Source organism: Equus asinus, chromosome 8 (assembly GCF_041296235.1).
Source record: "Equus asinus isolate D_3611 breed Donkey chromosome 8, EquAss-T2T_v2, whole genome shotgun sequence".
NCBI classification, from domain to species: Eukaryota; Metazoa; Chordata; class Mammalia; order Perissodactyla; family Equidae; genus Equus; species Equus asinus.
Genome location: NC_091797.1, coordinates 23,730,945 through 23,752,370, shown reverse-complemented (window position 1 = coordinate 23,752,370; position 21,426 = coordinate 23,730,945). Strand labels below are relative to the sequence as shown.

At 44.6% G+C, this 21,426-nt stretch overlaps 1 protein-coding gene across 1 annotated transcript; it reads right to left on the bottom strand.

Moving 5' to 3' along the window:
• Positions 1-1,029: 1,029 nt before the first annotated feature.
• Positions 1,030-13,642, bottom strand: TREM1 (triggering receptor expressed on myeloid cells 1). Its single transcript, XM_014830972.3, has 4 exons — positions 12,944-13,642; positions 8,480-8,827; positions 7,056-7,227; positions 1,030-3,750 (listed from the first exon to the last, which is right to left on the bottom strand). The coding sequence occupies exons 1-4, from the start codon at positions 12,990-12,992 to the stop codon at positions 3,645-3,647; spliced, it is 675 nt and encodes a 224-aa protein (XP_014686458.1). The 5' UTR covers positions 12,993-13,642; the 3' UTR covers positions 1,030-3,644.
• Between the last annotated feature and the right edge of the window lie 7,784 nt (positions 13,643-21,426).

Sequence of the window (21,426 nt, the reverse complement as noted above, 5' to 3'; positions counted from 1 at the left end):
CCTGGCAAACATACACATGCCTGGGCTCTACCCCTAGAGATTCTGATTTGCTAAGTCTGGGGAGGACCCAGGAATCTGCATTTTAACAAGTGGCCCAGGTGATTCTGAGGCAAGTGATCTAAACAGATGATGTCTGTAAAAGCTCTGAATGAGGTCAGATGGGCCCTGAGGCATTTCTCAGGTACTCTGCCTGCATAGGAGGTGTGTGCTCCCCTGAGCTCCCAGTCTAGGCACAGGCATGGAGCCCACAATTACAACAGTACTGGGAGTAACCATCACAGATTGAAGTCCTACTATGTGCCAGGTGCTTCACTCGGGTTCTCTCATTTAATTCTATCAGCTTTGGGAGGTTGTGTAATGAATATTTGTCATCTTTTGACTCTCCAGCACCCAACGCCTATTCCCTTTGGGGGACATACTCCAGTGTGCGGGTCTCACTAGGATGCAGAGCTCTCTCCCCCCTTCTGTGGAGTATGGAGGCAGACATTTCTCCTGCCCCTTCTCCCTGGTTCCTATGGTACAGGCATGTGACCTGACCTAAGCTTGACCAAATGCATGATTTGGCCCGGGATTCTGCATCTTAAGGGTGTGATACAAGAGGCAGGGCCAGTTGGAGACGACTTACACAGAGGTAATTTAAGCATTGGGAGTCCAGGAACAGCATCATGGCAAGTTCTTGGTGGCTTCAAGTGCGCAGGGGAAGTGCCATCAACAGCAACATCACTAGACTATCTCATGCTGTAACCTTTGCTGTGGCCTCTGCTGTCCATTTTCTCTTGGTTTCTGCTGGTTTCTAAACCTGGTCCTCCAGCCTTCTCATTGACTCTACAAGCTGCTGATATCCTTCTAAATTCCTTGGCTGTTTAAGACAGCCAGAACTGGATCCCATTGTTGACATCAGAATCATGACCGGCATTGGTTATTATGCACTTTGAGGCAATGAGGACGATCTCCCGGCTGAGGCCCAGAGAGATTAACTGAGTCACTCAAGATCAGACGTATTTCAAGGATATCGCAGAGCTGGGATTCAAACCGAGGTGTTGTTTAATGCCAAGGCCTATATAATTAACCACACAGCACTATTGTATCAGTCAAGGTCTCAGCAAGAAACGGGTGGCTCACTGAAACCGGGTAATTGAGAAACGTTTACTGAAAGTATGGGTAGAATTTGGGGAAACCAGAAGGAATGCTGCAGTGCCCTGAGGCTGGTGACAGTGGTGAGCCATCACCACCTCTAGGCCTAAAGGGGCAACAGGATGGAGCAGGGGTCCAAACTGGGAGATGGTAGCTGTTTGGTGAGGAGCTTGAAGGGGCTCCAAGGAATGAAGCCATTCATGCCACTCCACAGAGGGATAATAGCCCTGACGTCATTCTCGTCCCATCCTCTGTGCTCCTTTCATGCTGCCCACTGGCTAAACCCAACCAGAAGCTGGTGGGCAAGGCATTCTGTTCATTTAGCCCACACTGGTCAGGTTCCCAGGCTCAGAGCAGGGAGGAAAAGGGTGGAAAGCGGGCCTGCAGGTGCAAACAGGAGAGCATCCAGCACAGCAACGTGTCTTCCAACTGAGTGGATATAATTTCTCAGGCAAGTTTATTTAATATGTTGGACTTAAATACTGCTTCATCTATAATTAAATTAAGCACACAAGCACACTAAACCATGCAGTTGGTGACCTCAGGACGAACATATGAATGTTTGGTGCTGTTTGGTAAGGAGCATGCTGACTTCTTGGAACCCTATCTTCCAAAGAAGCTTGAGAAGCACTGAGAGAGCCGCCGACTGTGACTCAGTAGGTCTGGAGGGGCCCCAGGAATCTGAATTTTAAGCAATGCTCCAGAGGAGTCTGATGCAGTGGTCTAAGGACTACAGTGTGAGGAACACTGCCCTACAGCATCCTGCCCCTCCCGGATGGCATTTAACGACAGTCCCTCCCTTGCCCTGGCCTTTCTGTCAACTTCGCAAATGGGGGCAACACTGGAATTGCTGAAATGCAGGTCTCAGATTAGCAACCTCAAAAGCCAGCACTGTGTGCCATGCAGTCCCTGCCTCCGAGCTTCTTAGGCAGGAAAATGGCTGCGCTGAGATGAAGAGCTTCTGCATCAGCCCTGCTCACCAGAGTCCCAGGAAGACATGAATTCCCTTCACACATCTTGTAACGGATTCAGAATGGGAGGATCAGAGATGATCTCCCTGGGGTCAGTGCTATTTTCCTGGAGGGTTCAGACGGAGCAGTTCTCGGGCTGATGAGGAAGTCCTTGTGTGATGGCAGTGGGCTCAGGGTGGGGCGGACGGTGCCTTATACTCGGGTACCTTTTTTATAGGAGTGGGGGAAAGTCATGCTGATTGTAGGAACATGTTTTTCTAACATGAGTTGGATTATGTGTGGTAAGGTATGTTTGCTCTTGGGGAATTCAGGATGAAATTGGCCTTGGCCATTGCTGAATTAGAATGGAAGGACGCATCATCTTTTCCCTGCCAATGAGGCCGCACCTCTAGAGCCTGAAAAGATAGGAAATTGGAAAGTCCTGATTTAAATCTGTTGGACTTTGCAAGACACAGGTAGGCCTACATACCTATTTCATGGGTGAGTATGGGAGCTAAAGGGGAGTTATGGGGCAGACCGAGAGAGGAGGAAGGCAGAGTGGGGAATGAGGAGTGCACATAGGGGACACCTCCAGAAGCCTAAATGGTGAGATCTTGTCACCCCACCATCCCTGCCCCTTGTGTAATACAAGGAAAGAGGCATTTAGAAGCTTCATAGGCAGAACTCCTGGTTATTCTATTCTCTATATCTTTGAGGTGCTTAGTCTTCAGTAAAGGAACTCTTTAGATTTTGTTCCTGCCAGTAAACAGTGACTTACCACTCGTGTGGCCTCATTCTAGTCACATATTTCTCTGCCTTCATGGGGTTGTTCTGAAGATCCAGTGATAAATGCACCCCTGATAATGCACACAATAGACAAATGATATTCTCTATCCATCCCATCCTTTGGATCCTGTGTCATCCTCCCAGTATTTTCCCAGGATACAGCATTATAGTTAACTTGGTTTCTCTTTCCCAAATATGGAATTCTCACCGTGGTGTCATGTCTTCTCCTTGTTCCATGGTTTTCCCTACCCTTTTCTGGGAGTGTTGGAAAGGGCCACAGATGAAGGGAGAAACCTAAGCATCTGATTCTATAGGGAAGGAAGATCCCAGTGGCCGAGAGAGCAGGATGGTTCTGGAATGGGAGATCTGTCCAGGTCAGGCCAAAATCTTATGGTCCAGGCCAAGGACCAGGACAGACTTGGCAGCTGTGCCCTCTGTGCCTCACAACCCCCACAAGACAGTGACAGTGAAAAGCATTGGACTCTGTGTTTATTCAATGCAAACCCTAAGCTGTTGGTGGGATGGAGGGTCAAGGCATGTTTGGGGCTGTGTCTGCTCTTTTAAGGGGGCAAAGCACACCCCACGGTCATCAGTGAAATGAGGGGAGTCAGCAGAACTGGGAAGGCGAGATCCTGAGCCTCAGAAATAACCTTTGTAATGGATCCAACTCATGTCGCTGCCCCTTCCTTCCCGTCCCCCTCACATTCTTCTTCCAGCACAACTGCCAGATGGATGTAGATGGAGATCAGAGGTCATCCTCATGGGTCCATGGGCCTAGGATCCAAATGACTTCTGTGTGACAGCAAACAGGACAGTAAGGACCAGGCTCTTAGTCACAAGTGCGCACGCCACAGGAATGACAATGCTGAACACAGAGATCCTGTGGGAGAGAGGAGACATGTTGGTGCCCCTGGCAATGGGGCTCCCTCACATTGAGTTTTACTCCACAAAATTCCTTCGTGCCCCTTATCTTATCTGCTTAGCTCCTTCCAGCACCTTCCCCATGCTGACTGGCCCTGGGCATTTTAGTTTGCCCCATTGCCTGAAACTACTGATTAGAAATATATTTAGTTGAGGGGCTGGCCCCGTGGCTGAGTTGTTAAGTTCGCGCGCTCCGCTGCAGGCGGCCCAGTGTTTCGTTGGTTCGAATCCTGGGCGTGGACATGGCACTGCTCATCAGACCACGCTGAGGCAGTGTCCCACATGCCACAACTAGAAGGACCCACAACGAAGAATATACAACTATGTACCGGGAGGCTTTGGGGAGAAAAAGGAAAAAATAAAATCTTTAAAAAAAAAAAAAAAGAAATATATTTAGTTGAGAGCAGAGGGTCCATGTCCAGAAGAGGCTTTGGGAGAAAGGGTAGGTTGATGGCATTCCTCTTTCTCCACGGTGATGAGCAGGGTCACAAGTACAGAGTCCTGGAGCCGGGAAACCTGTTCAGCAGGGAGAGTCATCTCACCTCTTCCGCCTCAGTTTCCACACCTATAAACTGAGAGGAATCTAATTCTCATCAAAATCCCATCATTAATTTTTATAGATTTTAGCCAAATGATTCTGAAAGTCCTGGGTAAAGGGCAGTAGGGATCATGAGAAAGGGACAGAAGAGAGTGAGGAAGCTTGGCCTGTCCAGACTCGGTAGATACGGAATAGACAACAGCAGAGCTAATCTGCATCCGGCACAGTGACAAAAAGAGGAATGGGTGGCAATGAAACATACAGAAGTTCAGAGCTAGAGCTAATGTTACTAGGAATTTAACACCTGAGGAAATCGGCAAGGACTGTTTAGTAAATAGTCTTATGGTACCTGGATAGTCATATGAAGAAAAGTCATCTTTTCTACATTTTATACCATACAGCAAAGTAACCCCTCTCCCGAAGATGGACTAAAGATTTAAATAAAATGAAAAAAAGAAAAAAGCAAAGTCACAGGAAATAGAATCAAGCACAAGTAAAGAACAAAGCAAAGCAATAATTTTAAAGTTAACACGTTTGCCTACACAAAACTTAAGTGTGCAGGTCCAAACCAGGTAAGGAACAAAGGACACAACGGGGGTAGAAAGCGGCAGGTGGCCGTTAGCACTGAAATCCACCCCCGGCCTCCAGCTCTGTCAGGCTTCCCCAGGACTAGGTGTCTGCAGCCTGGTCAAGTTCAGCCTCCGCTGGCACGGGCAGGAGCCGGCAAGCCAGTGCCTCTCTGGCCCATGGTGGTTGCAGGGGCACCATCCGCAGTGTGGGCAGTGGCCATGTTCCAGTTCCTGGCCTGAATACAGACAACTCCAAGTGTGACCCGTGGGTTCCCAGAACTCCATCCCAACTCCCCAACCCCTGCAGGACTGAGCCAAAGTTCCTCCTGTGGTGCTTGGCTTGGTTTTGACACTGTTTGCTTGGTTTCCTTCCCTCCCCTGTCCCACTTCCCTAATGGTTTTGTCTGGGATCACTTCCGAAAACATTTGCGTCAGACATCCCCCTTCTGAGGATGCCACCCTGAAACAGGGTGACAGCGGCTTCCTCTGAGTTCTCTCACCATCCATCCCCAGATTGGGGTCTCAGCTCTTCCATCACCTGCGCAAACAGCTCTCTGTGTCAAATGATCTCTTGTTCAAATGGCTCAGTGGCTTCTGCTTTCCTGACTAGACTCTGACCATGGCATAGTTCCTATTAGTTAACAGATAAAGTTAATAGATGAAAGGGGGGCAGCCTCTAGGAGGAACGTGGGCAAAGGTTATGTGCTGTCAGTTTGCATGCTGGAAAATAAAAGCAGTGAAAAAAGAAGAACTTTGACTCTCACTAGCTCATTTATTTTATTGAGCCCACAAGGTTTAATGAGCCCCCGCTACACACCAGGCACTCCGGCTTAGGCTGATGCCAGCGAAACAACACGGGGAAAAAAGGCACTGCCTCCAGCTGCACGGAGCTCATGGTCCACAGCAATAGAGAAACAGAAGTGGGCACCGGTTCACATCTATTTGGGCAGGAATATTTTTAAAATACTACACCCTCGATGGTGACACTGCTGCCTTGTGGATCGCACTGCAAACCGCTTCCAATCTTTGGAAGGCCGTTTGGCAATATGCATACAGAGCAATGTGAATGTTCAAATTCTCTCATGGGCATTTCTTTTGAATAATTGATTTAAAAGAAGAAAAAGACATCTGCAGGAGTATGTTCATCTCAGAGTCACCAATAGTATAAAAAATGAAAACAATCTCCATGTCTAGAAAGAGACAAATGATTCCGTCAGTGATGGCTTTTCCACTGATAGAAGAGTGTGCATGCATTGAAATTACAATTATGACGACTAGGTCGCAACATTGAAGAATAGTGTTAGCATGGAAAAATAATGAAAATGTTTATAATTAGAATTATTACTATGTTAAAATACATATAAATATGAATAAAGACAAAGAAAATATGGAGAAAAAAGACTCGTGAGATTAGGGGGAATACGGAAGAATATTTCTTTCTCTGTTAACGCAATATTTAATGATGGACACATTCTAAGATAAATCACCTGTAAAGAGGTGTGCGTGCAAAGGTAGTGGTTCTTAGCTTTGTCTGCACATTAAAAAATCTCCTGAAGATCTTGTAAAAATGCTGAGACTGGCCCCAACTCCAGGAATTCTGAGCCTGCTGGTCTGCAGCAGGGCACACGCATCAGGATTAGAAATAAACCAAATGAAGCGAAAGCAAACCCTCCAGCTAATTGCCCTCTGCAGCAGCTGCTGAGAGCTGTTGGGCTAGATCATTGCTTCCAGCTCTGATTTTCCAGTTCCCTACAGTATAGACAAGGAAACTGAAGCCAGAGAGGGTTCCTGACTCGCCCAAAGTCACACAGCCAGTCAGTGTGACTGGCATGAGACTCCAGGGTCCCTCACTCAGAGTGCTTTTTCCACTACACTATTAGGCCCCTGGGTTGGCTGAGGTCCATTGGAATTCAGCAAAGGGGGCATTTCCCTCTCCTCACCCTCTGACGTGCAAGGAAATACAGCAGGGAACCGGGGGTAGTGGCAACCTTACCAGGAGCCTCCTCCTCACTCTGGCACCACCTCCTTCCTCCCCTGGGGAGCTCCACCAGACTGAAGGGACTTAAGCCTGCCCCTGCCCTTCACCCTCCCCGATCCCTCACTCCACTCATCCTCCTCTCAGCACGTGGACCAGGGTCCCAGAGCTGGAAACCATACCTGGTGACGTCTGTCACATTTGTGGGGTTGACTTCAAGTCCAGGGCGGGAGACACCGGCAGTTGATTTGGGTGGGGGTTGGGTCACCGGGGCCTTTGTGGCAGGAGGAAAGGTGGGTGTCTGAGCCTTGTCCCGGGGAGGATTCTTGTCCCGGGAAGTGCTAGCTGAAGGGCCTGCAAAAAGGCACATTGGGCGGATGGGTGAATGGAGAGGTGGTGGGGTACACGGAGCTGAGGAGGGAAATGAACATGGCCGTCGATGCGGAGAGATTTTCTTTTGCTAAGATTAAAGAAACAGTGTGGGGTCAGCCTGGGTCGGAAACAGGAAAAAGGAAAGAAGGAAGAGAGGGAGAGAGGGAAGGAGGGAGGAATCGGGGGACGGAGGGAGGCAGGGAAAGAAGGAAGAAGAAAGGAATTTTCAGGCTATTGGTGTCATTGGAAATGCACTTGCCTGCTATTCTTCACCAGTCTGTATGCCCTCACTCTCTTCTAGAATAATTCCCTCATTACTCTACCTTACACCATCCTCTCTGCCTTGCGCTCGCCTGTACTTTTGGCGTATTTCTTTACAAGTTATCTTTTATTAATATATATTTACCTTGTCTTATGCTTAGAATTCTCCAGGTGCTAGGAACTTGGACCTGCCTCTCTCTCCTCTGCCTTCCTTAATTCATGCAGTCAGCACCTACTGAGGGCCCACTAGGTGCCAGGCACTACGTCAGTTGCTGGGGATACAGAGCTGAGCAGGACACAAGCCCTTCCCTCAATGTGCTCAGAAATGCAGAGGGGAGGCGGGTAAGTAAACCGGCCACTACTACCCAGTGAGACAGTGTTATCTGTGAGAGGGGACACGAAATGAGCTGTGGAGCCTTGGTCTCCAAAGTGGGAACCACGGACCAGCAGCAGCAGCATCCACTGCGGGCGGATCAGAAATGCAGAATCTAGGTCCCGCCTTAGACCTATTGAATCAGAGTCTGCATTTGAAAGAAGATATCCAGGTGGTCATGCCCACAGTAAGGGCTGCGAAGATCTGCCTTGGAAGCCCACAGGAAGGCCACAGAGTGCATCCTTGAAAGGGGGAGAGTGGACCAGAGGCTTCCTGAGGAAAGGACTTCTATGTGGAGACCCAAAGAACGAGACTAAATTATCCCAAGTCTACCACTCACCTTTCACTATACCCCACTTCCTACAAGAGCACCCCAAAATAGGCTCTGTTACCCAAGAGGAATCCCATAACAGAAGCCCCTTCTTACTGTGGGGACAAATGCCTCTCAAGGACCTCAACTGAGAGATGAGCAGCTTCTGAGAGAAAGATATGATGCTAGAAATCCTGAGCCACAACTCCGCTGGTGCAACCACTGCTGCCCCCTACTCCCACCTCACCTGGCTCTCCCCACCCTCTACGCCCCACCCCCAGGTCACTCACCCTTGGTCACCACCAGGCGGAGAGACTCGAGGACTTCAGGGTTGCTGAGAATTGGGTAGATCACACACCGATACAGTCCAGAGTCACTCACTTGAACATTGGTCATTCGGACGTGAACTGCGCCCTGAGTGGTATTATCTTCTAGGAAGTACCTGCCCCCCAGCTCTTGACTGTTCTTTGAAGTCTTCTCTGTGAATGCCAGCGTCTCGGCTTTCCCTCCATCCATCACCCTCTGCCAAGCCTTCTGGCTTTGGGAGTGCTTCCGGGTGTAGACACAGTGATAGTTCAGGGTCTCCCCCTCTGTTAGGATTTTCTTTTCCTCAGCTTGTCCAGCTGCAGCTTGGAGTTCTGTAAGCAGGGAATCAGAGGTTGGCTGTGTGAGGAATAGCTTTCCTCTCTTTGGAAAAAAAGAGAGAAGAGCCATCTCTCTTTTTTTGTTCAATCACCCGTTTTTCAGATGAGATCCTTAAGGCCTCCAGAGAAGATGCAACTTTCGGAGCAAGACAGCACTAGATCCCAGGTCTTTTCACTGTGAATCGTTTTTTTTTTTTCTTACTACAAGAGCTAGGCTGTGTATGGTTCATGCAAATCAACTTTTATAAGTGATGGTTTTTGAAAGGAAGAAATTGCCTGGTTGGTGACAGAACTTGGGACGCATGCTAAGACCATGCAAGATGGGGACACGATGGGAGGGAAAGGTTATAGAGAAGGACGGACAGGGTGAAGAGTGGCTGTGAAGACATGATAGTAGCAGAAAGTGACTTCTCTCAATAGCTAGAGGAACTTCATCTAAGTCACGGGAAAGAGGTCGGTTCCAGAGACCATTGGAAAAGCAGTGAGGAAGCCATCTTGGGGACCTGGTGCACATTGATATCTGACTGTCTGGTCCTCCTCTCTCCCTTCCTTGGATAGCAGAGCATCTCTTTTTAGGGGATCCATCCTGTGTGGCTGTACTGTTGGGGCTGCTCACATTCTCAAGAAGGGACACACGAACCCCATAGCCCTGGCCACGCTGATTGATTTAGAAATGGGCACATGACTGGGGCTGGGCCAGTCAGAATCCTCTCTGAGGCTGCTGTAGCTATTAAGAAAAATGTTCTTTTTTCCTACTGTTGATAGGTCAGTGGGATGTGAATCTTCAGTTGCTATATTTCCGCTATGTGGAAATAGTCTGCCTGAGAATGAGGCCAAGAAGAGCCAAAGAGAGAAAGAGACAGAGACAGAGAGACGGAGAAAGACCTGACAACATTATCCCCGGCAAGGACTCAGCTGTGCTCCAGACCAGCACCCCTTGTACTTCCCAGTTGCCTGAGCCAGGAAATCCCCCCTCTTATTTTTGCTTTAGTTGAGTTTATGTCACTTGCATCCAAAAGAGTTCTAAGTATTACAGGATGTCGAGGAGTCACAGCAGTGGTTCTCCACCGGGGGTCGATTATGTCTCCCCCTGCCCCCTGAGGACATTGCTCAATGCCTGGAGACGTTTTCAATTGTTATAATTGGGAGTAGGGTGGGTGCTACTGGCGTCTAATGGGTAGAGGCCAGGGATGCTGCTAAACATCCTACGGTGCACAGACCCCCGCAACAAAGAATTATCCCACCCAAAATGCCAATAGTGCTGAGGCTGAGAACCCTAGGGCAGAGTTCAGAGACAAGAGTTTCAATCACACACTTGGAGGTTGAACCAGTTTAACCACCTAGAATTGGAAATGATCTTCTGGTCTGGTCCAAGGGAGCCTTGCTGGTGGGAGGGCCAAGTAGAGTGGAAGCGAGAAGAAGATCCAGGGCTGTGTTTCAGCCGGACACAGCAGGGCTCTATAACTTTACTCAGGGACTGCAGTTTATCCTCTCAGGCCCAGGATACCTGCCTCCATGGAACACCAAAGAACAGGCTGGATAGTAATGCTGGGTTAAACTGAGGGCCAGGCTACCACCACCTACAATGACTGCTGCTGTTATCAATACTGCCACTGCACACACGTGCTTTAATTCCTTGGGCGGTAGCTCCATGAGTGCCCATTGAAAAATGCCAACAGCTGCCCCTTTGGTGGAACACCTGGGCTGTTATCACAACCCACCTGCATTCCACCCCAGGATGGGCCAAGAGCTCCAGCAGGCCCAGCCTACCTCAACCTGACCTTGGGAAGACACAACTCAGGGACTCCTGAGGATTTTGAAAGTGACACCGGGTTTGAAGGCCAATTCTTCTGGGATCAAACTTCAATTTCTAAGGAAAGCTCGAAAACAAGCTTCCTGGCAATTCCTGTGAACAGTGGTCGGGAATGCCTGTCCAAGAGACAGGTGAGGAGAGGCTGAGGGCTGTTTTAAACCACATTTGGTTCACTCATTCATTAAGTCATTCTTCAAACTGTGGCTGAGACCTACTCTGTGCCAGGCACTGTGCTGGGCTCTGAGAACGACACACGGGCTCCACTCTCCACCTTCTGTAATGTTAAAGAGGTTAGGGCCTCGATGGTGAGCCGCCAACGCCCTAAGCTCTTAAATTAACGTTATAGATAAATATTGGCCAACTCCCTGGGCAAGGTGGGTGCTATGGTCAGAATGTTTTTGTCCCCCCAAAGTTAATATGTTGAAATCCTAACCCCCAAGGTGATGGTATTAGGAGGTGGGGCCTTTGAGAGATGATTAGCTCATGAGGGCTCCACCCTCGAGAATGGAATTAGTGACTTTGTAAAGAGGCTCTGGAGAGCTCCATTGCCCCTTCCATCACACAGGGACACGGTGAGAAGTTGGCAGTCCGCTACCCAGGAGAGGGCCTTCACCAGAACCAAACCATATTGGCACCTTGATCTTGAAACCTCTAGCCTCCAGAACGGTGAGGAATAAATTTCTGTTGTTTATAAGCCCTCTCGTCTGTGGTGCTTTGTTACTGCAGCCCAAACGGACTAACGCAGTAGGAGTTACAAGAGACTGAGATTGCTTACAAACTTGCCTGTCTCTTGTGAAAGGAGACAGTAAGAAATCAGTGCTGAAATGCTATCTGTGCGCCATTTCTTGCTCCATTGCAAGAAAGGAATTCCTTATAATATGTTAATAATAAAGAATAACAAATACTTCTTATTGCTAAGCATTTAAAATACTGTCTCATTTAATCTTCATAATTTATAAGGTTGACACTGCTATTAATCCTATTTTAGAGAGAAGGACATTGAGTCACAAATACATTATTTAATAACCCAGAGGCTATTAAGTGATTTGTCCAGGGTCTCACAGTAGAAAGTGGTGGAGTCAGGATTCAAAACCAGTTAGTCTGAGTCCAGAGTCAGCTCTAAAGCTCTGAGCTATGTGGCCCAAGGAAGCCGTCTGCTTGGGATTACAGCAGTCCCAGCCCAAGTGTGCCTAGGTGCTGGTGACTCGGTTCCCTGGGATACAGGAGCTAGAGGGAGCTTTTAGATTACACCGTAGCCCACCCCCACGGGACACAATGAAATATATACTGCTGGTTTTCCCTCACATATCTACACAACCTTCAACCTCCATCTTCTCCCACTTCTCCTTTGGAAAAACATGAACAAAACACAAGGACATGCACTGGTCCATGACAACCACACTCCTACCTGCCTGTCTCGATGATCACCCCAGCTCCAAGGAGACCCAAAACAGCATTTGTGTGCAGACTCCGCAAGGTGATGTCTGTGACCTTGCTCAAAGCAGTGGCTTCCCTAGAAAACAACCTCTGCCTGTGATCTTCCATGTTTTTCCAAGGCAAACCTTTCTTTTAACTCACTGTTGGTATTTTCCCTTTCTCTGGTTAATTTCCCAATGTATTCATCAGAATCAGGAGGAGGAGCAATGAAAGCCCCAAATGCTTCCATTTTTAGTGAAGATGTGAGCTGTGCCATAAGAGGAGAGAAAGCAAGGCCTGGAGATGGACCAGCTCTGCCAAGTCTGAGCAACAGCGCCCTCCAACACCGGCAGACAACGGAAACCTGGGATCACAGTCGCCGTGAAATTGCGCACCAGGCCTCTTCTGCTCCCTTCTCTGTCCTCAGCAATAGCTGAGGCCCATCAGAGGCCCCTGGGAAGTATTTGTGGAATGAATCGTCTTTCGGGTTTAATAGACTATCAACATCGAAAGTACCATGATGGCAGATACAAAAAAAACTTCAAACTCAAATAAAATTATTTGGGATCATGTCAAGTTTAGATTTACTCCATCATTTTCCCATCTAGGTTTTTGCGTGTCTCTGACAACATCAAAACGCAGAGACATACTGTTTCCCTGAGGCACCCCTTTTAATTCTGTTCTCAGGCCCTGTATCCGGAGAACTCCTGATTCTGCTAAGTTTGGGTAGAGAAACCCAGGCTGGCATAACTACGGTTGGCTCTCTCTTGGGTGGCCATATCCCCTGGAGCTTCAAAAGAAAAAAGGAACCTTTCTTATGGTGGGACCCCCCGAGGTCCTGCGCAGAGGCGTCGCCTGCTCACACCTCTTCCTCGCCTTACCTGAGACAAAGAGCATCCCAAGCAGCCCCCAGAGCTTGGCCTTCCTCATTCTTCCTGTGCATCAGCTCCAACTCCAACGCCAACACCGTGGCTCCTGGGGCAGCTATAAGGCGACACTCTAACCTTGAGGCTCCAGAAAGTTGCATAACAGGATATGATGCCATTACTGGGAGGTGCTGCGTCTCACACTCTGCTTTCATTGCCCGTTGCCTTGGCTTCAGACGTCAAAGACAACACAGGAATCCGGAGACGGGGCTCAAGTCTCAATTAAGCTTCTCCGAACCCTAGTTTCCTCTTCTCTGGGGATAATGACAATTGCCTTTTTAAACTAGCTCACAAAATTTTAGTGAAAATACTGCTTTTGTGTAAACAGAAGTAAGGTGTTAATATTATTAGGGGAAGAGAGGGCCCCCTGGCTCTCCCAAGGCCCACTCTCCATTCCCGTCCAGTTGGGTGTGGGTGAGAGTGCCAGGCACACGCAGGGATAGGTTGGGATAATAAAACACCTCACATTTAGGGTTTTTGTGAGGACTAAATGAGGTCCCTATGGAAAGTGCTCAGCACTGTAGCTAAGTAGCTAATACACATGTTCTTTCTACATGCTGTCCCTTCTCACCCTTACTCTCTTTCTCTTGGACTTTTCTGACTTGAGGCTGACCTCCTCTTCATCATCAGGATGGCCCACACCCCGCATTTGCCTCAGCATCCTGTCACAGAGGTGGCCTGGGAGCTCACAGAAGTGAAGGAAACCCCAGAGACGATTTGAGAGGACATGGCAGCCATTAAACAAGCATAGACTTAGATTTAAAACAAGGAAACAGGATGATATAGTACAGGACAGTGATGAAAGATGAAAAAATCCAGTAGGATCCATGGTAGAAGCCATAAAAGGCAGGTTTGATGGTGGGAAAAATCTAATTAATAACAGAGAAGATTCACTTCAGAAATACTCCCAAATGTAAAATGAATAAAGAAATTTAAAAGAGCTCGGAAATATATTGGAGGACAAGTCATAGAAATCCAGCCTACAAATTATCTACAAATAAGAGATGTTCTTGAGTTATAACATGGAACAGTGGACCATACATGAGGATAAAAATGTATTTTTTTTTAAAAAAAACACTACAGATCTGAAAAGAAATCTGAAATTGGAGGTTGAGAGAGTTTGACATGGGCAAGGAAAGATTCACAAAGTGAAACCAAGACTAGGAAGTTTCCAGGTGAAAAATTTTAATTTAAATAGAAAGACTTATGCTGCTAAACACAGAGGGGGAAAAAAAAAGATTCCTTCAAAGGAAATGAAATGAGCAGGACTCCAGATTTGTTCTCTGAGTAAAAAATGCCAAGAGACAGAGGGATGATGTATAAAGAACATTATGACTCCAGAATTTTATACCCAAACTGTTTGCTATTTGAGTATGAAAAAAAAATGAAATGTACTATCATGTCTGCAAATTAAAACAATTAAAACTTCTAAGGTTAGCTAACTTTTTTAATTAAAACTCTTGAAGGTAGCAATTTATAAAATACAGATGATAATAAAGAAACTTAAATCATATCATTGCGTCCTGCGGAGGTCATTGTAGTTAAGGTTTTACTAAAGTTCCTTCTGTCCTTTGCCCTGCACGTCATATCAGACACCAGGCTTCGGACCGTGCTTAGAGGGAGACCTGCCAGACCCACCGTTCATTTTCCTCGTTTGGCCACGAGGAGGGAAAGTAGGGATCAAGGTTTTGCAATGTTCTGACTCAGAGAGACGTGATTTTTATAGAGATGACTCAGGTTAGTCCCGTTCATTGAACCAATCCCTTTCTTACAGCAAACATCTTCCACCCTGAAATGAATAATACGACACTTCCTAATTTTTTGTGTCTTAAAACACTTTGTGTTGGGGCTCCAGTTCCTGGGAGATTAAAGGGGAACTTTTTGTTTTCAGCTCTACTAGTGTTTGCTTCCTGTACCTTGAGCTCTGTGGTTTGGTGTGTATACACTCCAGATGATTCAGTCTTCTGGGGAGTGTAGGGGAGCAGAATTTCCCATCTGAAAATGTCTCTTTGGCTTGATTATTTTTAAGAGCAAAAGACTGGGGAAGAAACTTTGTTCCTCCCCCTAAATTCCTAAAAGAATTGAAGCTGGAAGTCCTGGCTCAGGAAGGAGCTATCACCATCGGTAACTATAGTACAATGTGAACTAGGTGTGATGGACAGGCAGGAACCCAGCAAGGCCCATTTGATCCAAGTCCTCCCCATGTAAAATTGTCTCTGCAGGCGTGGCAGACATTTGTTTACCAGACATTTGCTTTTCCATCTCCATGTGACTTGCCTTCCTCCCCTTGGAAGTCCCAAACTACTACCACCAGCATCCTCTTTTGTCTTTAGCTGAAGATGGTATTTAAGGTGGTGGCTTCAGCCATTCTGGCAAGTTACTCGGTTTTTCTGGGTTTCTACCATGTATACCTGTTATTAAATTTGTTTGATTTTCTCCTGTTATTCTTTCTCATGTCAAATGAATTCTTAGGCCTGCCAGAAGAACCTAGAAGGGTCCAGGAAAATTTCTTCCTCCCCTACAGTGGATTGATGCTTTTATCATTATATAATGTCTCTCTTTGTCTCTAGATATTTTCTTTGCTCTGAAGTTTACTTTAATCAGATATTAATATAGCCACTCCTGGCTTTTTAAAAAATTAATGTTTGGGACCTGGCCCCATGGTCGAGTGGTTAAAGTTCTGTGCACTCTGCTTTGGAGGCCCTGGGTTCATGGGTTCAGATCCCAGGTGCAGACCTACTCCACTCACCAACCACGCTGTGGAGGTGTGCCACATACAAAAAAGTAGAGGAAGATTGGCAACAGATGTCATTAAAGGGAGTCTTCCTCAGCAAAAAAAAATAGTAATGTTTGTATGGTATATCTTTTTCTATCCTTTTGCTTTCAACTTACCTAATAGTTGACTTTGAAATGAGTTTCTTGTAAGCAGCATCTTAATTGGACTTTGTTCTTTTATCCCCTCTGTCAATCTCTGTCTTTTGATAGGTGTGTTTAGATCATTTACGTTTAAGGTAATTATTGATGTACTGGCAATTAGTCTACCATCTTATTTCCTTTTTTCTATTTCTTTCCTCTGATTCTCATTCTTCTGTTTCTTTTTTGGGGGGACTTTTAATTAAATAGCCCAAGAAGGATTTCTAATTAGACTTAAATATCACAGGAAGCCGATTGTTCCTTCACACCATCCTAAGGAGAGGCGGCACCTGAGTGCCTTTAAATGAGAACAAAGTCGTCCTCCACCTGTCTGGTCACTTTGTGTCCTTGAGGCAAACAGAATGTAAATATCCTTTAGTCCTTTATTCCTTATTTTTCTGAGGAGTTTGATGATCCAAGCTGTATTTTAAATTCCCAGACTACTTCTCCCAACAAGCCATCATCTCTCAAGGCTTTTTGTTGCATAGTCTTGTGACTTGTGACCTAGGATTTCTTTTCATTTTAAGGCTCAGTCAAAAGTTCTACTTCCACACTGACTCCTTTGGTGCCCTCAGCACCAGGAAGGTTTATTTTTAAGCTACTATGAGCCTTTTTGTATTTATTAGTCAAATGCTATTTTCAGTGCTATTATGAAAGCCTGCACAAATATTATTCTGTCTTATTTTCCTTCAGTAAGTCACTGAGCCAAGTCAGTGTGTCCCAATCTTCACTATGGGGTAAGGTAGCAGCTTCTTTCTTAATGTGGATTGGTTAATCACATGTATGGTCTGACCTAGCTAGAATATATGTGTGACATTTTTTAACAATGAGATTATGTATATCTTCTTTTCTGGCTCAAAGGAGGGCCCCATGGGCCTAAGACCCAGTTCTCTGAGAGCTGGTGCTGGTGTCTCTGAGGAGCCCCCATGAGGCTGTTACTGGGAGTGGGAAAAACTGCAAACTGGAACCAAGTGCAGCCACTGGAACCACTGCCCTTGCCCCTGTGAAGCGCATTGCTGTGGTGGCACTCACAGGAATAGGACGCAAACAGAAAGAAGGGCATCCTGTTCGCCTCCTCCAGCCACCCTCACCCTCCAGCACTCCTATTGACAGAGTACAACAGGGAACCAGCTGGCAAAGGAGACATCTGGTTTCAGAGTCTCAGTTCAGACCCAGGTAGAGAAGCATTCATCAGAGAGATGATAGCTGAATAACCGGCTCACTCACAATCAATAAACAAGGCCACCCCAATCTTGGGATGGGAATCTTTTATAAGCCTTGCTGACAGTGACTATACTGGCCTTTGGGCATGGAAACGTTTCTACCCACTCTGAAAACATACACACAATGAAATGTGAACATCTCTTTTTAATCTGGGGGAAAAAATCAACATATATATGCATTCATTATTTGTAAAGAAAAAGACTTCCTATTCTTCCTTCTTTTGAATATAACTATATACTTATAACTTTTTGAGACTCAGGTTGTCTTAATAGACTGACTGCAACTTCATTTTTGATGCTTACATAGTCACAGTTTGGCTACTGGGAGTCCTTTAAGCTGACTCTTGTGTCCTTAACACCACAAAGAATTATTGAATGTATCCTCGCTAATGGCAACAAGACGCTCCAGGCCCATCTTGCATGCTCCCATCCCAGCGTGGGACCAGCCGCCCTCCAAGGAGCCAAGAAGCTTCTAAAAGGAGAACAGTATTAGAAACCAAAATCTAAGACCAAGTGAGGACCATTAGTTGTTTCTGATGAGCATTATTGTTACTGAGGCAACCCTGCTTCAAGCCACTTCAGTGAAAGAGCCAGAAAAACTTTTTTGAAAAATAGTGGTTAATAATTCTTAAACTTCCCATAAAGAAAATCCCAGAACCAGAAGACTTCACTGGTGAATTCTACCAAACATTTAAAGAAGAATTAACACCAGTCTTTCACAAACTCTTCAGAAATATATAAGAGGAGGGAACACTTCTCAAATAACTTTATGAGGCCAGTACTACCCTGATACCAAAACCAGACAAAGACATCACAAGGAAAGAAAACCACAGACCAATATCTCTTAAGAATATAGACACAAAAGCCCTCAAAAAAAACACTAGCAAACTGAATGCAACAGCATATAAAAGGAATTATACACCATGACCAAGTGGGATTTATCCTAGGAATGCAAGGTTGGTTCAACATATGAAACTCGATCAATGTAATACACCATATAAATAGAATAAAGGGAAAAAAACACTATCATCTCAACAGATACAGGAAAAGCATTTGACAAAATTCTTTCATGATAAGAAAACACTCAACAAATTAGGATATGAAGAAAAGTTCCTCAACTTGATAAAGGGCATCTGTGAAAACCCCATAATTCGCATCACATTTAATGGTGAAAGACCACAAGTTTTCCCCCCTAAGATAAGGAATAAGACAAGGATGACTTCTCCTGTCAATTCTATTCAACATTGTACTGGAGGTTCTAGCCAGGGCAACTGGGCAAGAAGATGAAATAAAAGGCATTCAGATTAGAAAGAAAGAAGTAAAACTATCTCTACTCACAGACGACATGATTTTCTACACAGAAAATTCCAAGGAATCAAAAAAAAACTGTTAAAGCTAACAAATGATTTCGGCAAAGTTGCAGGATACAAGATCAATATATAAAAATTAGTCGTATTTCTATACATTAGCAATGAACAATCTGAAGATGAAATTAGCAAAGCAATTCCTTTACAACAGCATCCAAAAGTATAAATACTTAGGAATAAATTTAACAAAGGAAAAGCAAGACTTGCACACTGCAAACTACAAAACATTATTGAAAGAATTTTTTTTTAAAATACGAATAATTGGAAAGATGTCCTTATTCATAGATTAGAAGACTTAATGTTATTAAAATGACAATATTTCCCAAATTTACCTACAGATTAAATTAAATGCAATCTCTACCAAAATTCCAATTTTCTTTTCTGCAGAAATTGACAGCAAGTACTGGCATAAATGTAAACATTTAAATCAATGGAATAGAATTGATGGTCCAGAAATAAACTCATACATCTGTGGTCAATTGATTTTCAACAAGAATGCCAAGAAGATTCCATAGGGAAAGGAGAGTCTTTCAACAATTGGTTTGGCACAACTGTATGTCGACGTGCAAAAGAATGAATTTGGACTCCAACTTCACATTATGTGAAGATGCGGACGTAGAGCGGAAACCTAAGAGCGGAAACTATAAAACTCTTAGAAGAAAACGAAGGAGTGAATCTTTCTGACCTTGGATGGGCAATGGTTTCTTAGATATGACGCTTAAAGCACAAGCAACCAAAGAATAGATCAACTGGACTTCATCAAAACTAAAAACTTTTGTGCTGCAAAATTATACCATAATGAAAGTGAAAGAACAATCTACAAAATGGGAGAAAATATTTGCAAACCATATCTCTGATAAGGGTCTAGTATCGAGAATATAAAAAGAACACGAACAGCTCAACAATACAAAGACAAATAACCTAATTTTAAAATGGGTAAACTTCTCCAAAAAAGATAAAACAAACGTCCAACATGTATCATTCTTGGGTCACGTTTATATTCGGTGATGTCCTGGTAAATATTTAATAACTGCCTTTCTGAAAAGTGGCTTGATTTGTAGTGATTGTCAATTTCTATGGTGTACATACTCTCATAATGGTTGATTTCAAGTTCCCAACATGACAACACTGAATGTGGAGCTGGAAAGAGATCCTTGGCAATCAGCTTTTGTGAGCTGGTGCAACTGGCTCCATTATATAATATATAACATATGTTATTAATTATATATATATGTTATTAATTATAATAATTCTTCATTCTTTTTTTGGTTATATGAACTCTTCCTGATGCCCATTGTTGTTATGTCCGGTTCAGGATATTAGTGCTCTGTCAGCTGACATTTGTTGCTTGGTGGTTCTGCTATTAGTCCTTACTCCACAGCAGCATTTTGCCGCTGCAGGACAGTGAAGTTGACTCTACAAGTCCAGACTGTGACCTGAGTGGGAAAAAAGGAGCAGTTCAGTCTACACGCCTTTCATTTAGAGGCAGCAGGTCCGCCATCAATTACTCAATGCCTGGTTCTCTGCACGTGTTAGCAAGCGAGAGTCCCCACTGAACAAATTCATTTTGCATGCCCTATTCATAGGAATAGAAATTCTAGTAATATAATTGAGATATAATGTAAATTTATAAGTGAACCTCCAAAACTATTGGCTATTAACTTTGACAAAACTGCAAGTTGGCATCAAGGTTAATGGCAAAGACGAAACAAAACAAAACAAAGAATAGAATATATGATCTTCAAATGCACTTTTGGATGTATCCAAGTCAACTCTAACTTTACCATCTGTCATTTTCTATTTCCTGCTTTCCTGAACTTTTTTCTTGCTTGTTAAAAACATTTTCTTAATCTTAAAGCATGTCATATATTGTCTTGCCATCCCATATTTGAATTGTACTCTTGTTGAAAGCATGGTTTCTTTAGGGCTGTTCACAAATGCTCCATCTCTCCTCTTTCCTGGCACGTGGCAGGATTGCACTGCCCTGAACCCTGTGAAGTTAGCTATGGCTGTGTGGTTTCCTTGGGCCAATGAATTATGAGCAGAAATACATATCAGTAGGAGTGAGGCTTTCAGAGTCAGCAAGAATTCACCACATTTCTTCTCTTCTTCTAGAGTGGTTCTAGAAGCTTCTATCAGACAAGTCTCTAAGTAACTTTACGGAGAAGAAGCTGATGGCTCATTTGCATCAGAAGTGAGATTCAAAGGAAGACGTTTGCTTGGACTAAATCATTGAGATTAGGAGAGGAGGAGGGAGAAAGTTGTTTGTTCTTGCAGCACAACCTAGCCCAGTCTATTACAATTAAATCCTATTGGGACATTTGATAAGATAATGTCCACAATAGATTTGTTTCCTGACTTTCTCATTTTGGCTTTTAGGAGGAAGCAGCGTGTTCTATATTTTGACAAGTACATGTAGGTCTAGAACTCATGGGACTGTGTGAGGATTGTACTTATTCTTCCTAATTCTTAGCCCAAATATCTGGGCATTTATTTTACATGGTATTCGTCCAGAATATCTTCCTGTTCATACAACCTTAGCACAGTCCCAGGTAACTGCAGAGAAGTACTTCTGCTCCAGCCTCAGGCAGAGATTAAGGAGAGTATCTAACAACTTCAGGGAGAATTTCGTGTTATAAATGAAAGGGAAAATACAGACAAGAACAAGTTTTTGAAGCTTTATCTAAAATCTTCAGTTCTTCTCTCCATTGGTCAAAATTATACATATATGTGTGTATTTCTGTGTGCATGTGTATTATATATATATATATATATATATGTATATATGTAGGTATGTATGATATATATTAGATCTTTATTTTAGATTCTGTTCCTAATATACACTAACGTTATTTTCTCTGACCACAATCCATTATAATTTTGAACTCCAGTTTCTCAAAAATATTTAAAGAGAAATATTCATTGCCCCATTGTT

Excerpts from the sequence above, each read along its gene's own strand:
- TREM1 (XM_014830972.3), bottom strand. The coding sequence starts at position 12,992 with ATGAGGAAGGCCAAGCTCTGGGGGCTGCTTGGGATGCTCTTTGTCTCA. Across the intron at positions 7,228-8,479 it reads CCGCCTGGTGGTGACCAAGG|GCCCTTCAGCTAGCACTTCC; the intron begins GTGAGTGACCTG and ends GCCTTTTTGCAG. Across the intron at positions 3,751-7,055 it reads AATGTGACAGACGTCACCAG|GATCTCTGTGTTCAGCATTG; the intron begins GTATGGTTTCCA and ends TCTCTCCCACAG.